This window comes from Python bivittatus, unplaced genomic scaffold (genome assembly GCF_059951505.1).
Source record: "Python bivittatus isolate LINGU-HERP-01145 unplaced genomic scaffold, Pbiv_v1 ctg000020_np1212, whole genome shotgun sequence".
NCBI lineage: Eukaryota > Metazoa > Chordata > Lepidosauria > Squamata > Pythonidae > Python > Python bivittatus.
This window is the reverse complement of record NW_028277030.1, coordinates 109,495,931-109,516,847: the sequence shown is the minus strand read 5'-3', so window position 1 is coordinate 109,516,847 and position 20,917 is coordinate 109,495,931. Positions and strand designations below refer to the sequence as shown.

Sequence of the window (20,917 nt, the reverse complement as noted above, 5' to 3'; positions counted from 1 at the left end):
TGTTTATGAATATTAAAAGAAGAAAAGAAACAAAACAGAGAGAAAAAAAATAAAAAAATAAAAAAGCTGGTTGGAAAAAATAATTTCCCCCATCTTTATATTCTAACCAAATTGCAATATTTATAAACATTTAGAAACCATACTGTAACTGTGTTTGCCTTGCTGCTTGATGTATTGTCTATTTGGAAGCCATTTCTGCTTAAATTGAGTTCCACAACTTCTGTTGTGGATGAATGCTGTTAATTTTGCCATTGCTGTGTGTTTTCCAGGTTTAGGTTCCCAGTTAGATACCATCACTGTTGTAACTTCCAATATTGGGCAAAGTTTATTCTCATAACTGTGAGCATATATCTTAGTAAGTTGTGATGTTTCTTGTTGATATATTCTGGAATTATACCTAGTAAAAGCATTTGTGATTTCATTTCAAGTTTATTTTCCAGAATTCTCTGAATGGTACGATGTCTATCTTTCCAATTCTTCTGAGTTTTTTTTACACATCCACCACATGTGGCAAAAGGTTCCTTCTGTTTCACGGCATTTTCAACATTTCTTATTGTATGATTTATCTATCTTGGAAATTATTAACATAGTTGTGTACTATCTGAAAACATTTTATACCAGTTTTCTTTTAAATTATAACTTTGGAGTGAATTTTACAGATTTAGTCCATAATGCTTCATTGTATTGTAACTGTTTCTTTAAAAGTTTCATATCCATTTTATCATGCAATTTTTTATTTGCTATGTCTCCATGTTATATCTGAGTAGGAATATATATATATGCGGCCTAGCAGATGGTTTTATATGAGCATTTCAAATTCTGTCATTTTTCTTAGTATCCCTCCCTCATTCTTAAAATCAGATTTTAATCTTCATCAACTATGGTATATTCCGGCCTTCACTGAATAATCCTTGCTGTGGTTTTAATCTGTTCATGGAGTCTTAGTGAACCATTATCTGCATACATAATTACTTTTTTCTTACTATAATTGTCTCTAGGATGGAAAGGATTTGAAAGAGAGGCTGATTGTGAAATTGTTGGGCTTCATCATTTTCCTTATGGAATTCCATGCTTTTCTCAAACTTTGAATCTTGTAAAATTTTTAATTTAACTCTAGGTCTTTTCTCTAAGTATTGTTAATCTAATCACATTAACTACTTTCCCCCTTAAGATTAATGGGCCTTCACAATACTTTTTAAGAAGTTACAGCTGATGCGCATTTCACATCTGAGATAAATGTAATATGTGTTAACTGTATAGTCTCCAGCAAAGACCCACCACATTTGAATGAGACCACATATGTCTGAAACAGAAACACATTTGCTGGAATGATATTTTTTTTTGCATGTATATATATAGAAAACATTATATTTTAAATTTTCCAAGTAATATCATTAAGCTAAACCTCCCCAATAAATATGCTAGAATGCTCATATTCTTGCTATTCTAATTCTTACTATTTTCTAGTCATATGGAAGCTTTTGCATATAAATATTTCTGACATAGTTCAGTAAAATAGATTCTTTCAAACTGGAATCAGTGCTTCATGATTTTAATAGTCATACATTTATTCTGGAAGAAGTAAATTATTGACTAGGATCTCTTAAGGGAAAACCCATATAGTCATTCTGAGATTCTTGATAGTTAATGATTTTTACAAATTTAGTATAATTTCACAAATATTGTCTTAGAAGGAAATCTGAGAAAATCACTGAACTTTATTTCTTTGATATTATGTTTTAAGATTTTATGTATTTTGTTAATTGGTTTCGAACTAGTTATTATGTACTTGTGACATACTTTTGTAATAAGTTTATGTATAAATAAATGTGTTCAAGATGTTAGTGCTGACATGATTTTTGAAAGATTCTTGACTTTTCAGAAATCGATAATTTGTCATCTACCATTCACTTCCTGAACAATGTATTGAACTTACACTAATGATATACTGTAATGTAATGAAATACGGCAGTTGACTCTGTATACACAGCACATGAGTCTGATGCAAGAACAGATACAAAGAGAAATCTTTGGTTTAAAAATGTTCAAGTATATCACCATATGAACTTTGGTAATACATTTCATTTGCATAATATATTCAAAAAGTAACAAATTGGAGCAAGTTCAGAGGAAGTCTATTGAGACAGCTACCAAGATGGTAAGGAGTCTTGGTATGTAACTGTTCTATGAGGAGAGGTTAAAGAATCTGGGTAATTTTAGCCTATTGAAAAGACAACTGAAGGATGATAGAATACTACAGTAGTCTTCATATCTGAAATGTTGTCATATAGAAGGAGTGGACTTATTCTATATTACCCAGAGAGCAGGATCAGAAACAATGGATTAAAACTACAAGAACATAGATCCAGGCTAGATGTCAGAAGGAACTTTCTGACTATATGAATAGTAAGCAAGTAGAACAGGCTACCATATGAAGTGGTGAATTCTAAATGAAGACTGGATGGTCATCAGTCAGAGATTCTCTAGTGGATCTTACACTGAGCAGGAGGTAATATTAGGTCTTCTCGCACCTCCTTTCCACCTCTGATGGTGGATCAGTGATGGTGAGTAACCTATGATTACTCACTAGACAGATAAGTTTTCTTCATGAGTACAAAAGAGAGGACAAGTGATGGATGACAATACTTATTTATTATAGAGATACTGTATACAGAAAGGTTTGTGCAATACTGCAAGTTTCACTGAAGGGGTATGACTCTCTATGGCTTTGTTAGTTGCTATTTTAAAAAGTAACAACAAAAACCTGGATAGTATCATCTCAGTCTTTAATTTAAAAAGTTGAGTTGAAATATAAGGAAACCAGCATTTCCAATAGCAGCTTAATAACTACGCCCAAAGAGAGTGTAAAACTTTGCAGGGTTTTTGCCACAGATGCATCTTGCCCCATTCTGCAGCTCACACAGTGGTTTAAAGGGGATGCAGAGACTTTTTGCTCCCATGGATGGAGCACCTGGTTCAAGATCTTGATCTCTGAAACAGAAAGCACTTTTGTAAAATTTCCACCTAATTTATTTTGAAACAGCCTACACTTGTGAGCTAGAAATTGTCAAGTATGACCTAGTTTGTGCTTGCCTTGCAAAAGTTAAACATCTTTAAACAAAGCAAATTAATGACATTCTCCCAAACAGCATAAAAATCAGAATTTCTGCATAGAGTTGTAGAAGAGGATTGCTAAGTTGAAGGAGTAGTCTACTGTTCAATTGGTAGCTAAGATGTATCTAATACCAAACTAGTTCAGTATAGATTACAGCAAATTTCTGATCCTGTCTTTCCCCCACCCCCCCATTGACTACCGATCAATTGGAACAATGGATGTTCATGTGAAAAAGCTCCAAGGATCATAGTTACTCACTAATGCTACACTTCCAGCCGACCTTGGCTGGCTTCAAAAAAGGGTTGAACCAATTCATGGAAGTCATGGGAATCAGTGACTATTTGCCTTGAAGGCTCTGTGGCTGCCTCTGGTTGGCCACTATGAGAACAGATTGCTGGACTAGATGGGTTCCAATCCAGCAGGGCACTGCTTATGTTCACCATTGTACAGAGCATGTCACCCTCGTTTTACACAGATAATACTTTTCACGAGATAATTCTTTACATTGGTCACACATGGAAATTTTTGCAAACTTTTCTTACTGATTTTCAAACTGTAACGCATAAAATATATTGTAACTGAAAAATATACATTCTGAAATCTCTTTCTCTTTCACTCATATATACATAACACAACTCTCTCCTACCTGGCAGTTGTTTTTTTGATCCAATCCTCACATTCTATTTCTCCACAGAAAGGAATCTGCACTATCTGAAATAAGGAGAACATACGCATATTTTAAAGTTCATGCACCAAGAGTTACTTTTTAAATAAAAGTTTTATTAAATTGCAATAACCTCTATTGCTTTAGTGGTTGTCTATTCAATTTTGCAATACCAAAGAGCTAAAGTGACTCTAGCTATCTTAAAAGAAATCACACTGACTCCACCGTGCTTATAAATTGTCTTTGTATATTCAGTACACAGACAACTGATTAGATTCATTCAGTGTTTTCTTTAAATCCTGGAAGACTTTAAAATGCACACCTAATGAAAGCATAAAGGCATCCCTTATTGGTGAGATCAGATAAAACACCAAATTAGGCCACAGAATTTGGGGGAAAATTCCAATCTTCTCAACCAGAAAAGTAAAAATTGGAAAGAGACAAATGTAGAGATCATCCTTATTTTCATAAAACAATGGAAGATAAAAGATAAAATTCCCATTTTAATTCCTGACTCTGTTTTTCAAAATTTGATATCCATACTACTCTAATAACTTTTAAAACTTTCAATGCATTTTCCAGATGTGACAAGACAACATAAAGTTTATCTTTTACATTTAATAATAAAAAAAACTTCTATGCAAATATTTTCAATGATTTTAGTATTCTGAGATATAATGTGCTATCTCCAATACATTATATTATAGTAAGTGTTGAAGCAATTTATATATTCATTACTGCATTGGAAGATACAGTAGAAGAGCAGTGAAGATTGGATTTAACATATTAGCATACTCACTGGAATTATTTCATTCAATATAACACTATATTGAATCAACCCACTTTATTATTAAGTCTTCACACAGTATACTTACTGGAGCCAAACTAAATTAATCACACTTGGGTCCTGATAGAAATCAGCATGAAAAACTGTAATGAATGCTCCAAATCTCATCAATGTAAATAATACTACAGTTGACTAACTTTGTCTGGATCCAGTTGTTTATGGGAGAGACACAATGATACTCTGAAGAATGTTTATTTATTTTATTTATTTATTTATTAGACTTGTCCCCGCCCATCTCCCCACAATGGGGAGATTCATGATGTTACATGAATCATATAAAGATCTCCAGGTTCTTCGATTTTCTAGATCCATTTCAATCCAATTTCAGGCCTGGATATAGAACAGAAACTGCCTTGGTCACTCTGTGAGATGACCTATGCCAGAAAAAGATAGGGGAAGCATAACCCTGTTTTTTTTCCCTCATGAACTCTCAGCAGCTTTCAGTAGTATCAACCATGATATAATCCTGGACAGGCTAACAGATTTGGGATGTGGAGGGACTGTACTACACTGATTCCATTCCCAGGTTGTTTGGTGGCCTGGAGTACCTTTAATCAACTTTGACTGATTTATTAAATGCGACTTTACCTGGACAGAGGCAGCCTTGCAACAGTTATTCACTGTCTGGTAACTTTCCCAGTTGGATTCATTGTACAAAGCTCTTCAAAACAGTCCAGAAAATTTAGTTGGTTCAAAATAGAGCGGCTAGACTGTTTGCCAGGACTGGCTAACATGAACATATTATGCCTGTTCTTCGGCATGTACATTGGCAGCTGGTCTATTTCCAGACCCAATTCAAAGTGCTGTTTTTGACCTTTAAACAGCATAGAACCAGGTTACCTGAAAGAGCACCTCTTCCCATATGTACCTATCCAAACCTTAAGATCATCTAATGAGGTCCTCCTCAGGTTCCCCTACCAAAGGGGGGGGGGTGGGCCTCTGCAAAGGGGAGAGCCTCTTTTTTGGTGGCACCCCATTTATGGAACTCCCTCTCCAGAGTGGCTTGGTTGGCACTTACAGCAGTATAATTTTGGTGCCAGGTGAAGACCTTTCTATTTTCCCAAGCTTTTTAACTGGCTTTTAATTGCATTTTAATTTATATTGTTTTGGTCTCTGAATACAGCTGCCTACTTTATATGGAGTTTTTATTTTGCATTTTATTTATATGCTTTTATTCACTCTGTATTTTTTAGTGTGTTTTACTATAAACCACCCAGATGGTTTCAGCTAATAAATACTAATAAATAATAAAATAAAAAGATCTTCGATATAACGATGTACTGATTCTTGATACAGGTAATAGAGAAAGCATTACAAGTTCTCAAATGCCATGACTGCTTACTTCTCAATAAATATGTATTACATAATGTTTGTTTTCCAGTCATAAAGGCTTTACATGCATTTGCTACATTTGAAATTTAACAATATTTACATTACATATTTAGTATGTAGAAAAGTTAATAATTTCTTATAATTCAGTTTCATTTTGTTACCAAGATTCATTCCAATTTATATAAATCCTAAACTGACAGAAACAGAAATTGATTCAAACTCGAAGTACATAAAAGTTCTATCTACATCTGTCAGTGGAATAAAACAGGACTAGTGGATCAAACTCTCCATTCTTCCCTGCACCTCTCCAGCACTTCCCCCCAAATCTGCTCAGAGTACATTTGGAGACATGCAGTGAAGTACAACCAACCAAAGAACTGTGTGAATTTCAAAGAAATCAATTTATGAATAACAATATTCATCCTAAACAACCAGAAAGTATTACACTCATATAAATGCCTCAGTTCTTATCAAATGCTTTATAGTGGAATAACTGGCAGTACCAGATTATATGAAACTCCTACTCACTGTAAGACATTCTGTGGACTACATAGCAGTCTAGTCCTTGAGAGAACTAGAAATGTATTTGAAGATATAATTATTTACCACTGTGTATCACATTATCTATTGGGAACATTATATCTAATCAATTCTAATTGAGGTGGGCTTATATATTGAAAGAATATCTGCATACTTCCATACCTGCATACTTACCTACCTACCTACCACACTGTCAAGGCTATTCTTTATCCTAAAGAAAGTTACTTTTTACATGTTATGCCAAATAGGCCAGTGCTGCCTTAGAGTACTTTGCATACTGTAAACCAAAGGCAATATTTTATTGCAATGAAAAGTGTTTTATTGCTGTATCATATCAGCTCCAATAACCTCTTGTCACTTGATATCTTTCCATGCACTTGATGCTCTCTATTTAAATCAGATAGAAATAGTTTCTTGACGTAAGCAGTGTGTTCTATGAACTGAATGCATTAATTATTTCATTTTAAATTATTTTACAATTATTCTCATTGGATTTATTACAGAGTCTGTTCAGACATTCAACCTGTTGTTTTTTTTTCTGCTGATAAAGACAGTTGTCCCTAAATGTTCTAATGATGGGGTGACAACATTCACCTTTACAAATGTTTTGAAAAGGCAGAGAGAAAGCAAGTTGCTACTCCTATGTTATCTTTCTGATAAAGTTGTTGTCAACAGCTGCTTGCCATAGTTCACATCCACTCAGATAAAAAAGAAACATCTCCATATCACTGAGATGTCCTATAGTCCAGAATTAGCAATCTGGTGAGGAAAATGGTTGACAGGAACTCACTTGAGAGGAAATACTCAGCATGGCTAACTGCAGCTTCTGTATTAATTAAACCTAATAGATAAACACATTATAAAATGAATAACTAAACAATCAACCTGTTGGCTGCATTGCTTATTCTATAAATTTTATTTCACATGAAAGGAATTTTTATTAAACATTATTCATTCTTCTTCATTTATAATTAAAAACATTGTAGAGTCTTTACAACAAAATCTGCAATTCCTGAACTAGTTTATGTGGATCATGTCCTTACTAGAGATGCATAAAGCTTGTTCCTCTGGGACTGGAACATGCTGGGAACTCCAGAATGTTTAGTTTCTCTCCAGACCTGCCAAACTTCCTTCTGCATCATGATGTTCCAGGGGATGTTTTGTGGTTCCCAGAAGTAAATTTTCCCAACCTGAAGCAGTTGGAGGTGTTCCAGACATGGTATTCCAAGTTCTGTTTCAGGGCCAGGCCACCCCTAGAACACTTTTGCACCATTCCAGTTCTGACAATTTACCTTTGGTAATCAGCAAACTAGACAGCATAGTCTGGGAGGAGCTTCAAGGTTTGGAGAGAAATGGAACATTTCAGAATTCTCCACAATATTCTGTTCCAGGATCGAGAAAGCTTCCAGAACTCTAGCACTTACACATAACTTAATTTACTTAAAAAAAAAAAATGAATGCATGTTTTACTGCATTTACTATGTTCACTAGATCTGTAAGAATGCATAGGAATGGATCTTAGCCCACTACAATGGTAAATTATTTACCTTTCCTGAATCAAGCTCTTTCTGAAACTCTTCCATTGAATTGGCCACCACCATATGACTCTTAAGATCTTCAGCAGCTCTAAGATAAAGAAAACATTCAGTCCAGTTAATGAATACATAATGTATAAGTGTACTGAACCAGACTGTTTAAAAGACTGAATCAAGCAATCTCTTATAATTCTCTTATATTCAAGTTTTCTTGAATATGCACCTGAAAAGTTAATACATTCAATTTTTTTCCATAAATTAAATCCACATGAAAGTCCCATATAAAAGTGTAACCAAGTCTCATTCTACAGAAGTATTTAGTACAACCAGTATAGATTATAGCTGCTAGACTGCTGATTTGGTACTTTACTATATATGTATTACATATATGTATACTATATATGTATTACATCTGTGCTAAAAGGATCAACACTGGCTGTCAGCCTGCAAGTCAGATTTAAGGTACTGGTATACAAAGCTTTGAACAACTAAGGGCTAAAATTCTTTAAATAAAAATTTAATTAAATCAGTCTCCCAAGCATGCATGCCCTTCAAGGCAGGTCCTGCTCTCTGGACTTGGACTTGCAGATAGCTGTTTGTCTGTCACACAGAATATGTCCTGACATGATGGCACCTATCCAATAGTCTGATCTCCAGCTATATGAAAGACCAATCAGAGCATTCTACTTCTTCTCTGGACTGTATGAATTTCAAAGATGGCCCAGCTGTTTTATGCAAGTTAATCTTCCAATTGGAATTGAAATGCTCTTATCTGGTTCTTTTCTTATCTTTCATTTATTACCCACAAGTCTAGTTTATGTCTGAAATCATGTGATAGGACAACAGATAGTGTTTATCTTCTCCATTCTGTCACACTCCCTTTCCCCCAGCCTCAAGTTTAACCTGTTATAAAGGTTAGCGTGGATTTCTTCCAGAACACGGCTGAGCTGGTCCACTGCTTCATTTTCAGAAAAAGTCAACTTTTCTCCTGTGTCCCGTCTAACAGCCACAAACTGATGATTCTTCATATCTCGTGGCCCCACTTCAAGCCTGACTGGAACACCCTATAAATCAAAAAGTCACAAACAGAGTGTTTTGCTCCTCTTCACATTTTCCAGACCTTCTGAAGCAAAACATAAAAGGTAAAACACTGCTTTGGGTTATGTTGAAGACTCCCAGGCTTAGATCTATCAAAATGTAACATGTTCTGCAAATTATTCTCCAATCCAACAGCCAATATTAAGGAACCTGTTCCACTAAGGACAGATCATGAAACTTTGCTTATACCAACACAAATATTACTTTTTCCAAGTCTCAGCAGTGAGGTAATATATAATATATTGACAGATGGAAATGCTCATTCCACAGACACCCAGGAATGGATGAGTCCCCTCCAAATAACAGATGACAGCATGTACTCATAAAAAAAGTTTGATTTATCAGTATATACTGATTTTTACATTTATTTTCTATATATACTTCTAACAACAAATTACATAGATGAAGAAAGCCTGACAATAAAGAATTAATCAGAAGAGAACAGAATTAAAATATTTACCTTAAGCTCCCAGTGGTTGAATTTCCAGCCAGGTGAATAGTTCTCTCTCAAGTCAGTTCGCACACGGATATTAGCAATACGTAATCTCTTACAGTACTCATTGCATTTTGTCAGTAAAGCCTCCTTCTCTTCTTCCAAAAGGGAATTAGTGATACCACAGGGAATAATCACCACCTGAATAAGGATTCAGAGTTATAAAGCTAGACAGAAAAAAATCCTCACTAAATGAAGTTGCTATGCAGCCACATGTATGAGGAGCAGCTTTTAAAGGAGCTGCATGACCCTGGAAAAAATGAAGTACTTATGTATACACTTTTATGTTTTCCAAAGATTTGCGTAGCTCTATTAATTAATGTACTATTTGCAAGGATTATAATATGCAGATATGAAATGTGCAGAATGGATTTTTATTTTATAATTTTTAAGGAAGACAATCCAAAAACTGTGGAAAATCACCCAAACTATCTGGTCCAAAAGGAATGGATACAAAAAACAAAATATGTTGTCAATATTTTCACTATATCATGCTAATCCTCCCATACATTTTCTTTTATTAATTATGTTTCCCTTTCATAATTTCTATCCAGCTCAAAGAGAAAGTATTGTAAAAATATATATTCTCAACTTTCATACTTGGAACCTAATACATTTCTGAACAACTCTCTGTTTCCTAATACTAGTATCTTTTAAACATTTTTTCCTCAGGTTAATAATTGATTCCAATTTTACTTTTCATTTGCACCTACATATTAAAGCACATAGACACGTAAACAAGCAACAATGATGTATGGCAATTGGACCAATTTGCTGACAAGAGTAACAGGAACATCAGGATTACTTTATACAAACCAGAGTCTCTACATCAGCCTCTTTTTTCTCTACTTCTCTACTATAAAACTTCAAGCCAATTATAGAATGCAATAGCATCACAAATAGTTGCAGCTACCTGCACTTTTCCCTGATGCCACAGCGGCACGAAGATGATGGCACTACATATGGTACATGGCCTTCCTTGCACCCTTGTGGTACTAGATAGAATGCTGCCCTTGTACCACTCCTTGAATGATGGAATATAGCTTTCCCTAGCCAAATTTAATTGCTGATTGTTGAAGGACTGAACCCAAATTTAATTAGGACTTAATTAAGGACACTTAGGATTTCCTACAGCTTGAACCTAGTTTGTCTAGATCCCTTTTTCTAGAAAATGGCAAGGAAAAAAAGAAAAGGTAAATTGCCATTGTCAAAAGATGTGCATCAACAAGGACTTCCCGTGAGTGCCATGGCGAGCTGATGTCCTGCTTGTTAGCAGGACAGCTTTGCAACAGGAATCACGGATGGATGCTGGATCCGGACTGGCAAAATTTCTTCAGAAGAAGGGGAAATCATTGAGATTATCTACATGACTCCGGACAGCCACTACTTTTGAGTAGACTGCAGAAACTGCCATTTTGCGGTCAGCTTATGAGTGGAGTGGTTGGGAGTTGGGATTACATCAAGCTCATACTCACAAAGCAGCCTTTTACAGATATTAAGTTCAACCAAGCTTCATTTCTTAATCATTTTTTCAGATTATTTTTACTGTTTACTGTAGAGACCCTTTGGACCGGCAAGGCTACACTGTATTCATTGGGTGAGTTGCCTCCTCCTTCGAGGATGATGGTGTAAATTTGATTTTAAAAGTTTTGAAAATCTATGATCTTTTGGACTATGCAGCAAAAGGGTGCTTAGTACAGTATATGGATTTTGGAAAGTTAACAATGGATTAAGGGGGATGAGGGATTTGGAATTATAATTTTGAATTAATTAGAAGATATTTTCTCATGAGGAAATGGTGACTGTTTTGGCTTTTTTATGATAAGGAGACTGGCTTTTTTTACAATAATGAGACCTTGAATTGTTGGATACTAGAGGGAGCTAGAGGATAAAAAATATGGAGCAGAAGTCTATATTGAAAACTTTTGAATATCTTTCTATTAAGCTTCTTAATAGAATGGATGAATTGCTTGACAAGATGGACAGAGTGTGTTGTAATGAAGTTATAGAACAAGAACAAATTGCAATGGATGTCTCTGAAATTACTTGGAAGGGGGACTTAAATGTAACACAAATGGAGCTGATGGATGACTTATTTCCTAAAGGACATGTACAGGTATCAAACCAGGAAACTGATCTGGATCATTTTTTCTTACTGGATATAGAAAAGAGGTCTGTTAAGATTTCAAAGGACTCTGGGAAGGAATACAAGGTTGGTTGGTTTGATCAGGGCTAAAAGAAGAAAATAGTTAATCATTCTTTGCTGACAAAGAACGATTAACGAAGCATTTGGATTTTGTTTTTTTACTTAAGCGATGAGCTATGGGGAGAAGAGAGATTATATTGTATTTAGAGATGGTGATAGGCTATTAAAAATGTCTTTACTTGCTAGGATGAAGGGGGAAGTTGCTCCTTCTTTTTTCTTTTTCTTTTCTCTCTTTTCTTTTTCTTTTCCACACCCCTCCCTTTTTTTCTTTCTTTTGTAGTTTTCTGTTTAGATGTTTTGTATTTTGTATTGGCTTTTATTTCTTTCATTTATAATTCTTATTAAAATTATTTGGGGAAAAAAAAGATGTGCATCGAGGATTTTTTTTAACTCACCTGAAAACATGCTACTCTAGGTGGCAGCACCAAACCCATGTTATCTCCATGAATCATGGTCATAACACCAATGGTACGAGTCGTAATGCCCCAAGAGTTTTGATAAGCAAATTGCTTCTCTCCTGGTATTCTGGGATCTTCAAAGACAATCTCAAACATCTTTGAAAAATTCTGTCCCAAGTGATGAGATGTTGCTCCCTATAATACAGTACAAGAAAATAAAAAGCATTCAGCCACTTTCTATATACAGTGGTACCTCTACTTACGAACACCCCTACTTATGAAAATTTTGAGATATGATCAGCTCCGGCCCCAAAAATTTACCTCTACTTACGAACTCGCCTCGACTTACGAACCGGATCTGCGGCCATTTTCCACCCGTTCCACATGGTCCGCGGCCATTTTCCGCCCATTCCACGTGGTCCGCGGCCATTTTTCCGCCCTGTCGCGTGTTCAGCGGCCATTTTTCCGCCCCTGACGCGTGGTACGCGGACGGCGGAACGGATTAACGGTAATTACATTGAACCTTATGGGAAAATTTACTTCGACTTGCGACCAACTCGACTTGCGATCAGAGTCACGGAACGGATTAAGTTCGTAAGTAGAGGTACCACTGTATTCATATACGGCATATAATGAATTTGGTACTGTACCTGGATAGCTCGCCCACTGGCAGATATAAATGCCTCAACTGTTGTGGTGTAATCTCCACCTGCAAACTTTTCTTTTTCTGTCTTTCTTCCTTTCACAACAGGTATTGCAAGAAGTTCTTCATATACACGAGCATATAGATCCAGAATCTGCAATACCTAGCAAGCAAAAAGGTGAGCAGGTATTTAGCTTTCTAAGTACATATACTTAAAGGGTTATTTTAACATTTGATAGTGTCCTATAAAACCCAAGGATGCTCAACTGGACACAAACTTAGTAGCACTGATTAAGAATTTGCTATTAATTGCAGATTTAAATTGTAGTAATAACTACAGAGTGGATAATGCAAAAAATTTTTGAAAATGAAATGTTCAGTTATTCTTGAACTTCACAGCCCAATGCCTAATCTGAATGTGATTTTTGTTTAACTTTGCAATTATATTTCTATAGGATTTACATCTTCAATAGAATCCACTTTGAAAATATGTTGATTTTACAAGCACCAAGAAGAGCAAGTAACAAGTCATGGCATATTACTGTAAACCTCACAGCATAGGGAAGGAAAATACAACTAGACTGACTATTGCATTGCATGTATTCTCAAAAGCATAAAACAATTCATTAATTTATCAAATCATTGTTCTCATCCAGGAAGCATGGGCACCTGCATGTGGGGTAAAAATGGTAACATATGCGATGTCATCATGCAAATGCTGCAACTTACATACCTGCATCAGATGTTAAGACACAAGTATGTAATGGTGGCATTTATGTGATCTCTGCAGTTTCCATAGATGCTGCTGTCAGAGAAGCTTCCTGGAGGAGATAAGCCTGCTTTTTTTAGGATGATGACGATGATTTATTAAATCTGTTATGGCTGTCCATTCCAATAGACTATCTAGGCATATACCTTCACCCACCATAAACAAAAAAATGTATACACAAAACTTAAAAAATGTTTGTTCTATGTGTAAAATCACTCTGTAATATTTAGGCGAATGTTTTGGAATTATCTTTTGAAACTCTTCACAAACAAGCAATGCTTTATTAAAATCATTTAGCGTGTGGTACCTCTTCAGCTGCTTCTTCGTAAGTAGAGAATGCTGTGTGTCCTTCTTGCCACAGGAATTCACGAGTACGCAGAAATGGTTGTGGATGTTTGAACTCCCAGCGCTTCAATATAAAAGCAATTTAATAAAAACAAATAAGTCTTTCATATAACGTTCAAATCATAATCTCCATTGATACATTAACTTTTAAAGACTCCTTTTGGGCATGACTCAGAACTATTATTTCTGATGACAGGTTATGATTTATGAATTTAGGGATATACAGGATTCACATGCCATGAAAAACCTGTTTAAATGGGAATGAACTGAATCAGTGGTACAATATATTATGTTCATGTCCCATCACCTAGAGCCATGTATTGGTTACCTCCTGTTAGACTATTGCTCTATACGGGGATGCCTTTCAAGAAAAATGGGAAACTGTAGTGGCTCAAGAATGCAGCAGCCAGGTTTCCATATGTGATTTCCCATCAGGAGTATACGACACCTGCTCTGGCTTCCTGTAGATGCCTGAATTAAATGCAAAGGGCTCGAACTGACAGGTAAATTTCTACACTGTTTGGTTCTTACCCGCCTGAGGAACAGCTTCCCCCGTATGTTGTGAGACAAAAGCTTTGAATACCCTTTAAGGGTTGACTGTTGGTGCTGTTCATGGAGGGAGGCCTGTTTGGAAATTATCAAGATAAGGGTCTTTGGGGGGTGGGTGTCCAGCTTTACGAAACTCTTTCACCCAAGATGTTTCCTCTATGGGTAGTTTTAAGACCTTAAACACTGACTTTTATGTTTAAGTCTTCTCCTCATTAAAATTGCATTTTTAACACTGATGCCCAGATATTTTATGACAGAAGTTACGACTGTTTGTGGCTTATGTATGTCTTGTTTTATTGTTTATTGTTATTTCATTGAAGTGGTTTGGTTTATTACTATTAACATTTGCTGGCTGGTTTCAACAGGAGCAAATAGGATAGAAATACAATAAGCAAATAAATATATTTAACTATATATGTATGTATATATTTGTATGTATATTATGTATGTAATATATATATATTAATATATATTTCTATATTCAATTATATTTCTATATTTTCTATGTGGTTGAAAAGACTATTCAGTTTTACAACAGCATAAATACAGCATATTATAAACATTATATGGAAGGGGGTCTTCAAAACCCATATATGTACACTGCATGTTGTACATTTCATTCAGTGATAATCATTTCCTGTTTCCAAAGCTGTGTTTGTAAAGTTTGTGAGGGTTGTTTTTGGAATTACTGGAGACACACACAAGCATTTGGTTCCAAAATTTTATTAGGCTAACGTTCCTGTCCCCTTCCTTCCATTGTCCCTGCAGGCACAGTTTGGTTTTCATAGGGCTTATTTATTTATTTATTAAAGTGTTTAAACTGCCCAATTTCCAAAGCTGTCTGGATGGTTTACAATAAAGCACACTAAAAGATACAATTTGAGTAAAAACATATACATTAAAATCAAACAAGATGCAAATAAAAAACCTATATAAACTAGGAAGCAACAGGGCTATCGTTCAAAATCTAAAACAATACAAATTAAAATACAACTAAAAACCAATTAAAAAGCCTAGGAAAATAGAAAGATCTTCATCAGCAATAAAATGATGCTAATCAAGCCTCTCTGGGGAGGGAATTCCATAAATGGGGTGCCACCATAGAAAAAGGGTCTCCCCCTCCCAGAGGCCCACTTCCCCTCCTTTGGTGGGGAAACCTGGAGAAGGACCTCATTAGATGATCATAAGGTTTGGGCGGGTACATAGGGGAGATGGAGCTCCTTCAGCTAACCTGGTCCTAAGCTGTTTTGGCATTTAAAGGTCAAAACCAGCACTTTGAACTGGATCTGGAAATGGACCAGGTGATGAAAATGTTCACATTGGTCAGTTCTGGTGAGCAACTAGCCATGGTGTTTTGAACTAATTGAAGTTTCCAGACCGTTTTCAAAGGCAGTTCCACATACAACACATTGCAATAATCCAACCAGGAAAATTACCGGAGTGTGAATAACTATTGCAAGGCTGTCTTTGTCTAAGTAAGGTCACACTTGTAAATTAGTTGAAGTTGATCAAAGGCACTCCAGGCCACAGAGACTCCCTGGACTAGTGATAGATATAGGAGCACCCCAAACTGCAAACCTGCTCCTTTAGGGCAAATACAGATCTCTCCAGGCCAGTCAGAGCACCACTAAGCTGGACAGATGCATCATCCACAAGCAGTATCTCCCTCTTGTCTGGACTGAGTTTAAATTTACTAGCCCTCATCAAGTCCCTTACCCTGCCCAAGCACTGGTTCAGAACACTGACTGCCTCACCTGTGATACATGAAAAGGAGAGGCACAGCTGCAGGTCCACAGCCCACCTCCATGGAAGACCTCTCCAAGCAGTCACATGTTAAAAAGCAGAGGGGATAAAATGGAGCCCTGAGAAACTCCATAATTAACTACCATGAGGCAGCATACTTACCCCCAGCATCACCTTCTGGAAATGGCCATCCAAATAGGAGTGGAACCAGCACAGTGCAGTGCCCCACATCCCAACTCTGTTGGCTTGTCCAGGATTACATCATGGTCAATACTACTGAAAGCTGCTGAGAGGTTCATGATAACCAATGGGGTTGCATTCCCCCAGTCTTTTTCTGGCACTGGTCATCTCACAGAGTGACCAAGGCAGTTCCTGTTCTATAGCCAGGCCTGAAACTGGATTGAAATGGATCTAGAAACTAGAGTTGATTGTTACTCTCTGAGCTATTGATAACTTAACTGATTAAAGTTGGCACAGTCTTTGCTCTTGCCCCTGGTTGTCAGAAAGCCTCCTACTTGCCACGCAGCTGTGAGGCAGAATTGCGGCCAATCTCCAAGGCAGGGTTCTGCTGAGCTCCTAGACTGTGTTCCTGACTGAGTTCCAACCTGAGTTGTTACTGGGCTCCCAAAGAACTGTCCACGTTCTCTTCCGGGCCGTTCTTTGCTTGACTAGGGATCTGGTGGCTTGTGGTCTGCTCTCTGCTTACTGCAACTCTTGTCCTGGCTATTATTGACAAAGTAGCCTTGTTGCTCAGTGAAAATGCCAGAATACGACCAAATGAGCTATCGATGGAAGCAGTTGTGTCTCTTAAGACAGCAGGGTGTGGCCAAACAGGCCAGCTATGGACACTGGCATATAAGCAGGTAAAATGGGGCTGGATCAGTTAGGCCAGCTTTACGGGAGCTCTTCAAGCCAGCAATGTCTGCCAGTCCAGGCCCAGCAAGGCTAGGCTGGTTGGGTTCCAGCAAAGCTCTGAGAGGACTCATTCAGGAGTCCTGTTTGGGCTAGGGATAGATGAGCTGGTGATGGCAGCCAGTGCATTTCTTGCCAAGGCTGGGCTGTTCTAGTTTCTTGGGGGAAGTTGAGCTGGATAAGTTGGTTGTGCTGCTCCAGTGTAGCTGGGGAAGCAGATTATTATTACACAGTAATGAGAGGCAGGAGCAACAATTACTGGCTAATTAGCAAATAATAAAACACACTCTGTAAAAACCTGTACTTACCACAACATTGCACCACTGATTAAGCTTGATTGGAAGATCTCTGTGGGACTGAATCCATTTTGCATAGGCAGGATACATTACTACAAATCAAAAGCACAAAAGATATTGTTTTTTAAAGGAGTGCAACCTAATCTGTTATTTATTTTGAAATTAAGTTGATTTTCAAGATGTCAGTATAGACTAAGGGCCTGCTCCCTTAGTGCTTGTCCATCAAATAAGATCTATCTACCCTCCTAAGGATGCTACATCTGCTATGTGACATTCCAAGAGAGGACATTGTTAATAAAAGTACCCCAGTGGCAGAATTCCTTTCCTGTTTAGATATAGTTGGTGTTAAGCCTTATAAGTTTTGGGGTTAGTTTACCATATCTCTGTTTACCCAGGCATTTGGTTAAACTGATGTTGCTGTGCTCCTGATCTGGTTTAGTACTTATGGTCTTAGCCATATTATTTGTAGTGGTTCTTATTAATTTTTTAAGTTCTACATTGTCCCCTACTTCATAGAATTTTTTAAACTAGGAAAATGGGCAATACAATTTTATAATTTAAAATTAAGTATTATATTTCTAATAGATGTATTGATTTTAATGGCTCTAGTCTTAAATATGCCTCAGTTAAAAACCAATCCATATTATCCATTTCCTCCTTCCTTGAAGTAGCATGGTTCTTAGCAACACTCTAATGACAGCTCATGGTCTGAATCAAAGATAATTCCATTTTTGTTTCAAAAGCCATAATTGCAGTAACACCACATGAAGAGAAAATTTAGTGTTTTCCGATTGTATTTTGCACTATTCATTGTTACCTGTTTCACTGGTAGGACGTACAGCAATTGGTTCGGCCAGCTCTGTCTTGCCAGATCTTGTAACCCAGGCAACCTAAAAAACACAGAATGTTTTGTTTTTTTGCAAACATTTAATACACACACACACAACATACACACATGCACACACATGCGCATGTACACAAACCCAATTTTTAACAATATGGGAAGTGAAATTTAATTAATTTCCTGTACTATTGCTTTTGTACCAAGTCACTGAGGACCTAGATACACAAGCATTCCACTAAATGCCTGGTCCAAGGATGTGCTCCTTTAAATGCACGTGGCTACTTTTTGGTTGGTCACAAAGTTCTATTTGGGACTAGTGTTTTAAAATCTTTACAGCCTATTCCAGGCAAGGGTAGAATTAATATAATATTTGAATTTACCTCCGGGGCAAAATCAGCAATGTGTGTCTTCTCCTTTTCCAATGCAGCTTGAGATACAAACATGGGAAAGTAGCAGTTTTCCACTCCAAGTTTTTTTATTTCACTATCAAAAAAGTCCTTGATGGCTTCCCAGACTGAAAAAGCCCATGGACGGAGAATGTAGCAGCCACTCACATCATAATATTCAATCATCTCTGATTTTGTAATAACCTTTATTTTAAAAAAAAAGTCTCAGTCATGGATAATGTTGTTAAGTATGCAAAAGAACAGTAGGTTAATAAAATAGTGGAATGAAATAACTAAGAAATATTAAGGTGGAAAAAGACAGAGAGAAGCATCCACAGAAAGAGGGACTTCTAAAAAAATATTTTAATACTGACTGTGGATGTTTTAATGGTTGCTGTATTTCTGTAAAATACTAAGTCACGTGGGATTGTGGTGGGGTATAAATTTAATGCATACATATATTTATGTTATGAATTCAAGTGAATCAGCATCATAGTTAAATATAGCCCACTGATTTCAAGGAAACTGTGTTGGGTTGAAATCACTTTTATCAGAAATGTATTATCCAAATGCCCTATAAAAAGTAACTATATTAAAAAAATAATTTTGCATTCACTACCATTCCAGTATTGTAGCATTTCTCAAACTGGATGTTTGTTTTTAGATATAGGTCTTTTTGAACAATAATTCACAGAAATTAACTATTTTCTATTACTTCAGCAATGAAATCTGGATCTCACCTAATACATCTCAACCAGTAGAAATACATTGAGATTTTGAGTTACATCTAGTGTAGTAAGAAAATAACTTACATTCCATCAATTACTGAGTTCTTACAAGCAAGTCATTTTGAAAAAAAAATAATATGCAAGGGAAATCTTACTGTAAGTAAAATTTGAGATATACTTGCCTGAGAATACCATTCAGCTAGATTTTCTTCCTTCTTAGCTTCTAGACCCAACCTATAACACAGGGGGAATAAATTTTAATACATTTTGGGCAATAATTGCTGAATTAATAAAACAACAGTCTTCTCGTTTTGACCTTTTACCTCAAAAAATGAAATTTTTATATCTATATCTATATCTATATCTATATATAAAATCCAGTAATACAGTAATACAAAATACAGTTTTAATGTTTACTTTTTATTACATCATGCATATAAAATAATGGGAAATAAATACTTGTCCCAGAGCTTCAGTACTAACAGAGGGGATTAGATCAGATTAAATGTCCATATTTAGATATAATAGTTTATTTTAAAAAGACAAAGTTTTTGATAGCTCTGGTTTTGCCATCATATTTTCCATATACTTAGAGATATATAGTTTGTTTTAAAAATCTAAATATTCTGACAATTCTCGTTTTGCCATCATAATTTCCAGAAAAAGCCTAAGTTCTGTTGCTTCTTTTTTTGGAAAAAAAAATCAATGTCTTCGCCAAACCAGCTTCCCATAATTTCCTTAACTATTCCTTAAAATCTCTTTCAGTGGCAAAGGTCTTTCATGAAGCATTATAACCTCAAGCATCGTCATTACGTCTTTATTACTTTTTCTCCTTTCATCATTATCAAAGATGAGACTACACCACAGGACCTAGTGAACAGCTGGTACTAAATACATTTCAAACAGAGACAGCATAGTTAGAAGTGTTCAATTACAACTGAAGGACAGGGAAAAAAAACTTGCTGTAGTTTATTATCTATGAAAAGCCACTATGGCACGCCTATCTTCTCTCTATACGTGGTAAAATCTTGATTTTTACAAACTAACAGAGCTGTTGGAGCTAAATTACATCAATTATATAAATAACATACATTTATGCAAATGACATGAATTGCCTGGACAGCTTTACAACATATTTGGCATCATCATCATCATCATCATTGTTAATTGGTGAAGCTTGAACTAAAATTGTGCCTGTTGTATCCAAAGTCTGCTGAAGGAGGGGTCTGTAAAATCAAGCTATTCAAGGTACCTCTTTGAATGACTGGTGTGGGTCTTCCGGGCTGTGTGGCTGTGTTCTGGAAGTTTTGTTTCCTAACGTTTCGCCAGCACCTGTGACCGGCATCTTCAGAGTGCAGGAGCACAGACAGGAGCAGTTCTCTCTGTGCCCAGGATGATGTGACCCTTTTGTGGGTATTTATAGAGATCTGAGGGGGAAGGGGGGATTGGGTGTGTGTGTGGGGGTTGGGTTACT

At 36.2% G+C, this 20,917-nt stretch overlaps 1 protein-coding gene across 2 annotated transcripts in view; it reads right to left on the bottom strand.

Moving 5' to 3' along the window:
* Window positions 1-2,633: 2,633 nt before the first annotated feature.
* The window catches only part of EPRS1 (glutamyl-prolyl-tRNA synthetase 1), a 50,405-nt gene continuing 32,121 nt past the window's right edge, over window positions 2,634-20,917 (bottom strand). For both annotated transcript variants that reach the window (XM_088146521.1, XM_088146526.1), the window contains 12 exons: window positions 19,626-19,677; window positions 18,710-18,919; window positions 18,303-18,375; window positions 17,498-17,577; window positions 13,948-14,049; window positions 12,879-13,034; window positions 12,226-12,423; window positions 9,592-9,765; window positions 8,937-9,097; window positions 8,046-8,124; window positions 3,762-3,826; window positions 2,634-2,991 (listed from right to left, as the gene is read on the bottom strand). In XM_088146521.1, coding sequence (XP_088002647.1) covers window positions 2,841-2,991; window positions 3,762-3,826; window positions 8,046-8,124; window positions 8,937-9,097; window positions 9,592-9,765; window positions 12,226-12,423; window positions 12,879-13,034; window positions 13,948-14,049; window positions 17,498-17,577; window positions 18,303-18,375; window positions 18,710-18,919; window positions 19,626-19,677 — 1,501 coding nt within the window. In that variant the 3' untranslated portion in view covers window positions 2,634-2,840. The remainder of the gene's footprint in view (window positions 2,992-3,761; window positions 3,827-8,045; window positions 8,125-8,936; window positions 9,098-9,591; window positions 9,766-12,225; window positions 12,424-12,878; window positions 13,035-13,947; window positions 14,050-17,497; window positions 17,578-18,302; window positions 18,376-18,709; window positions 18,920-19,625; window positions 19,678-20,917) is intronic.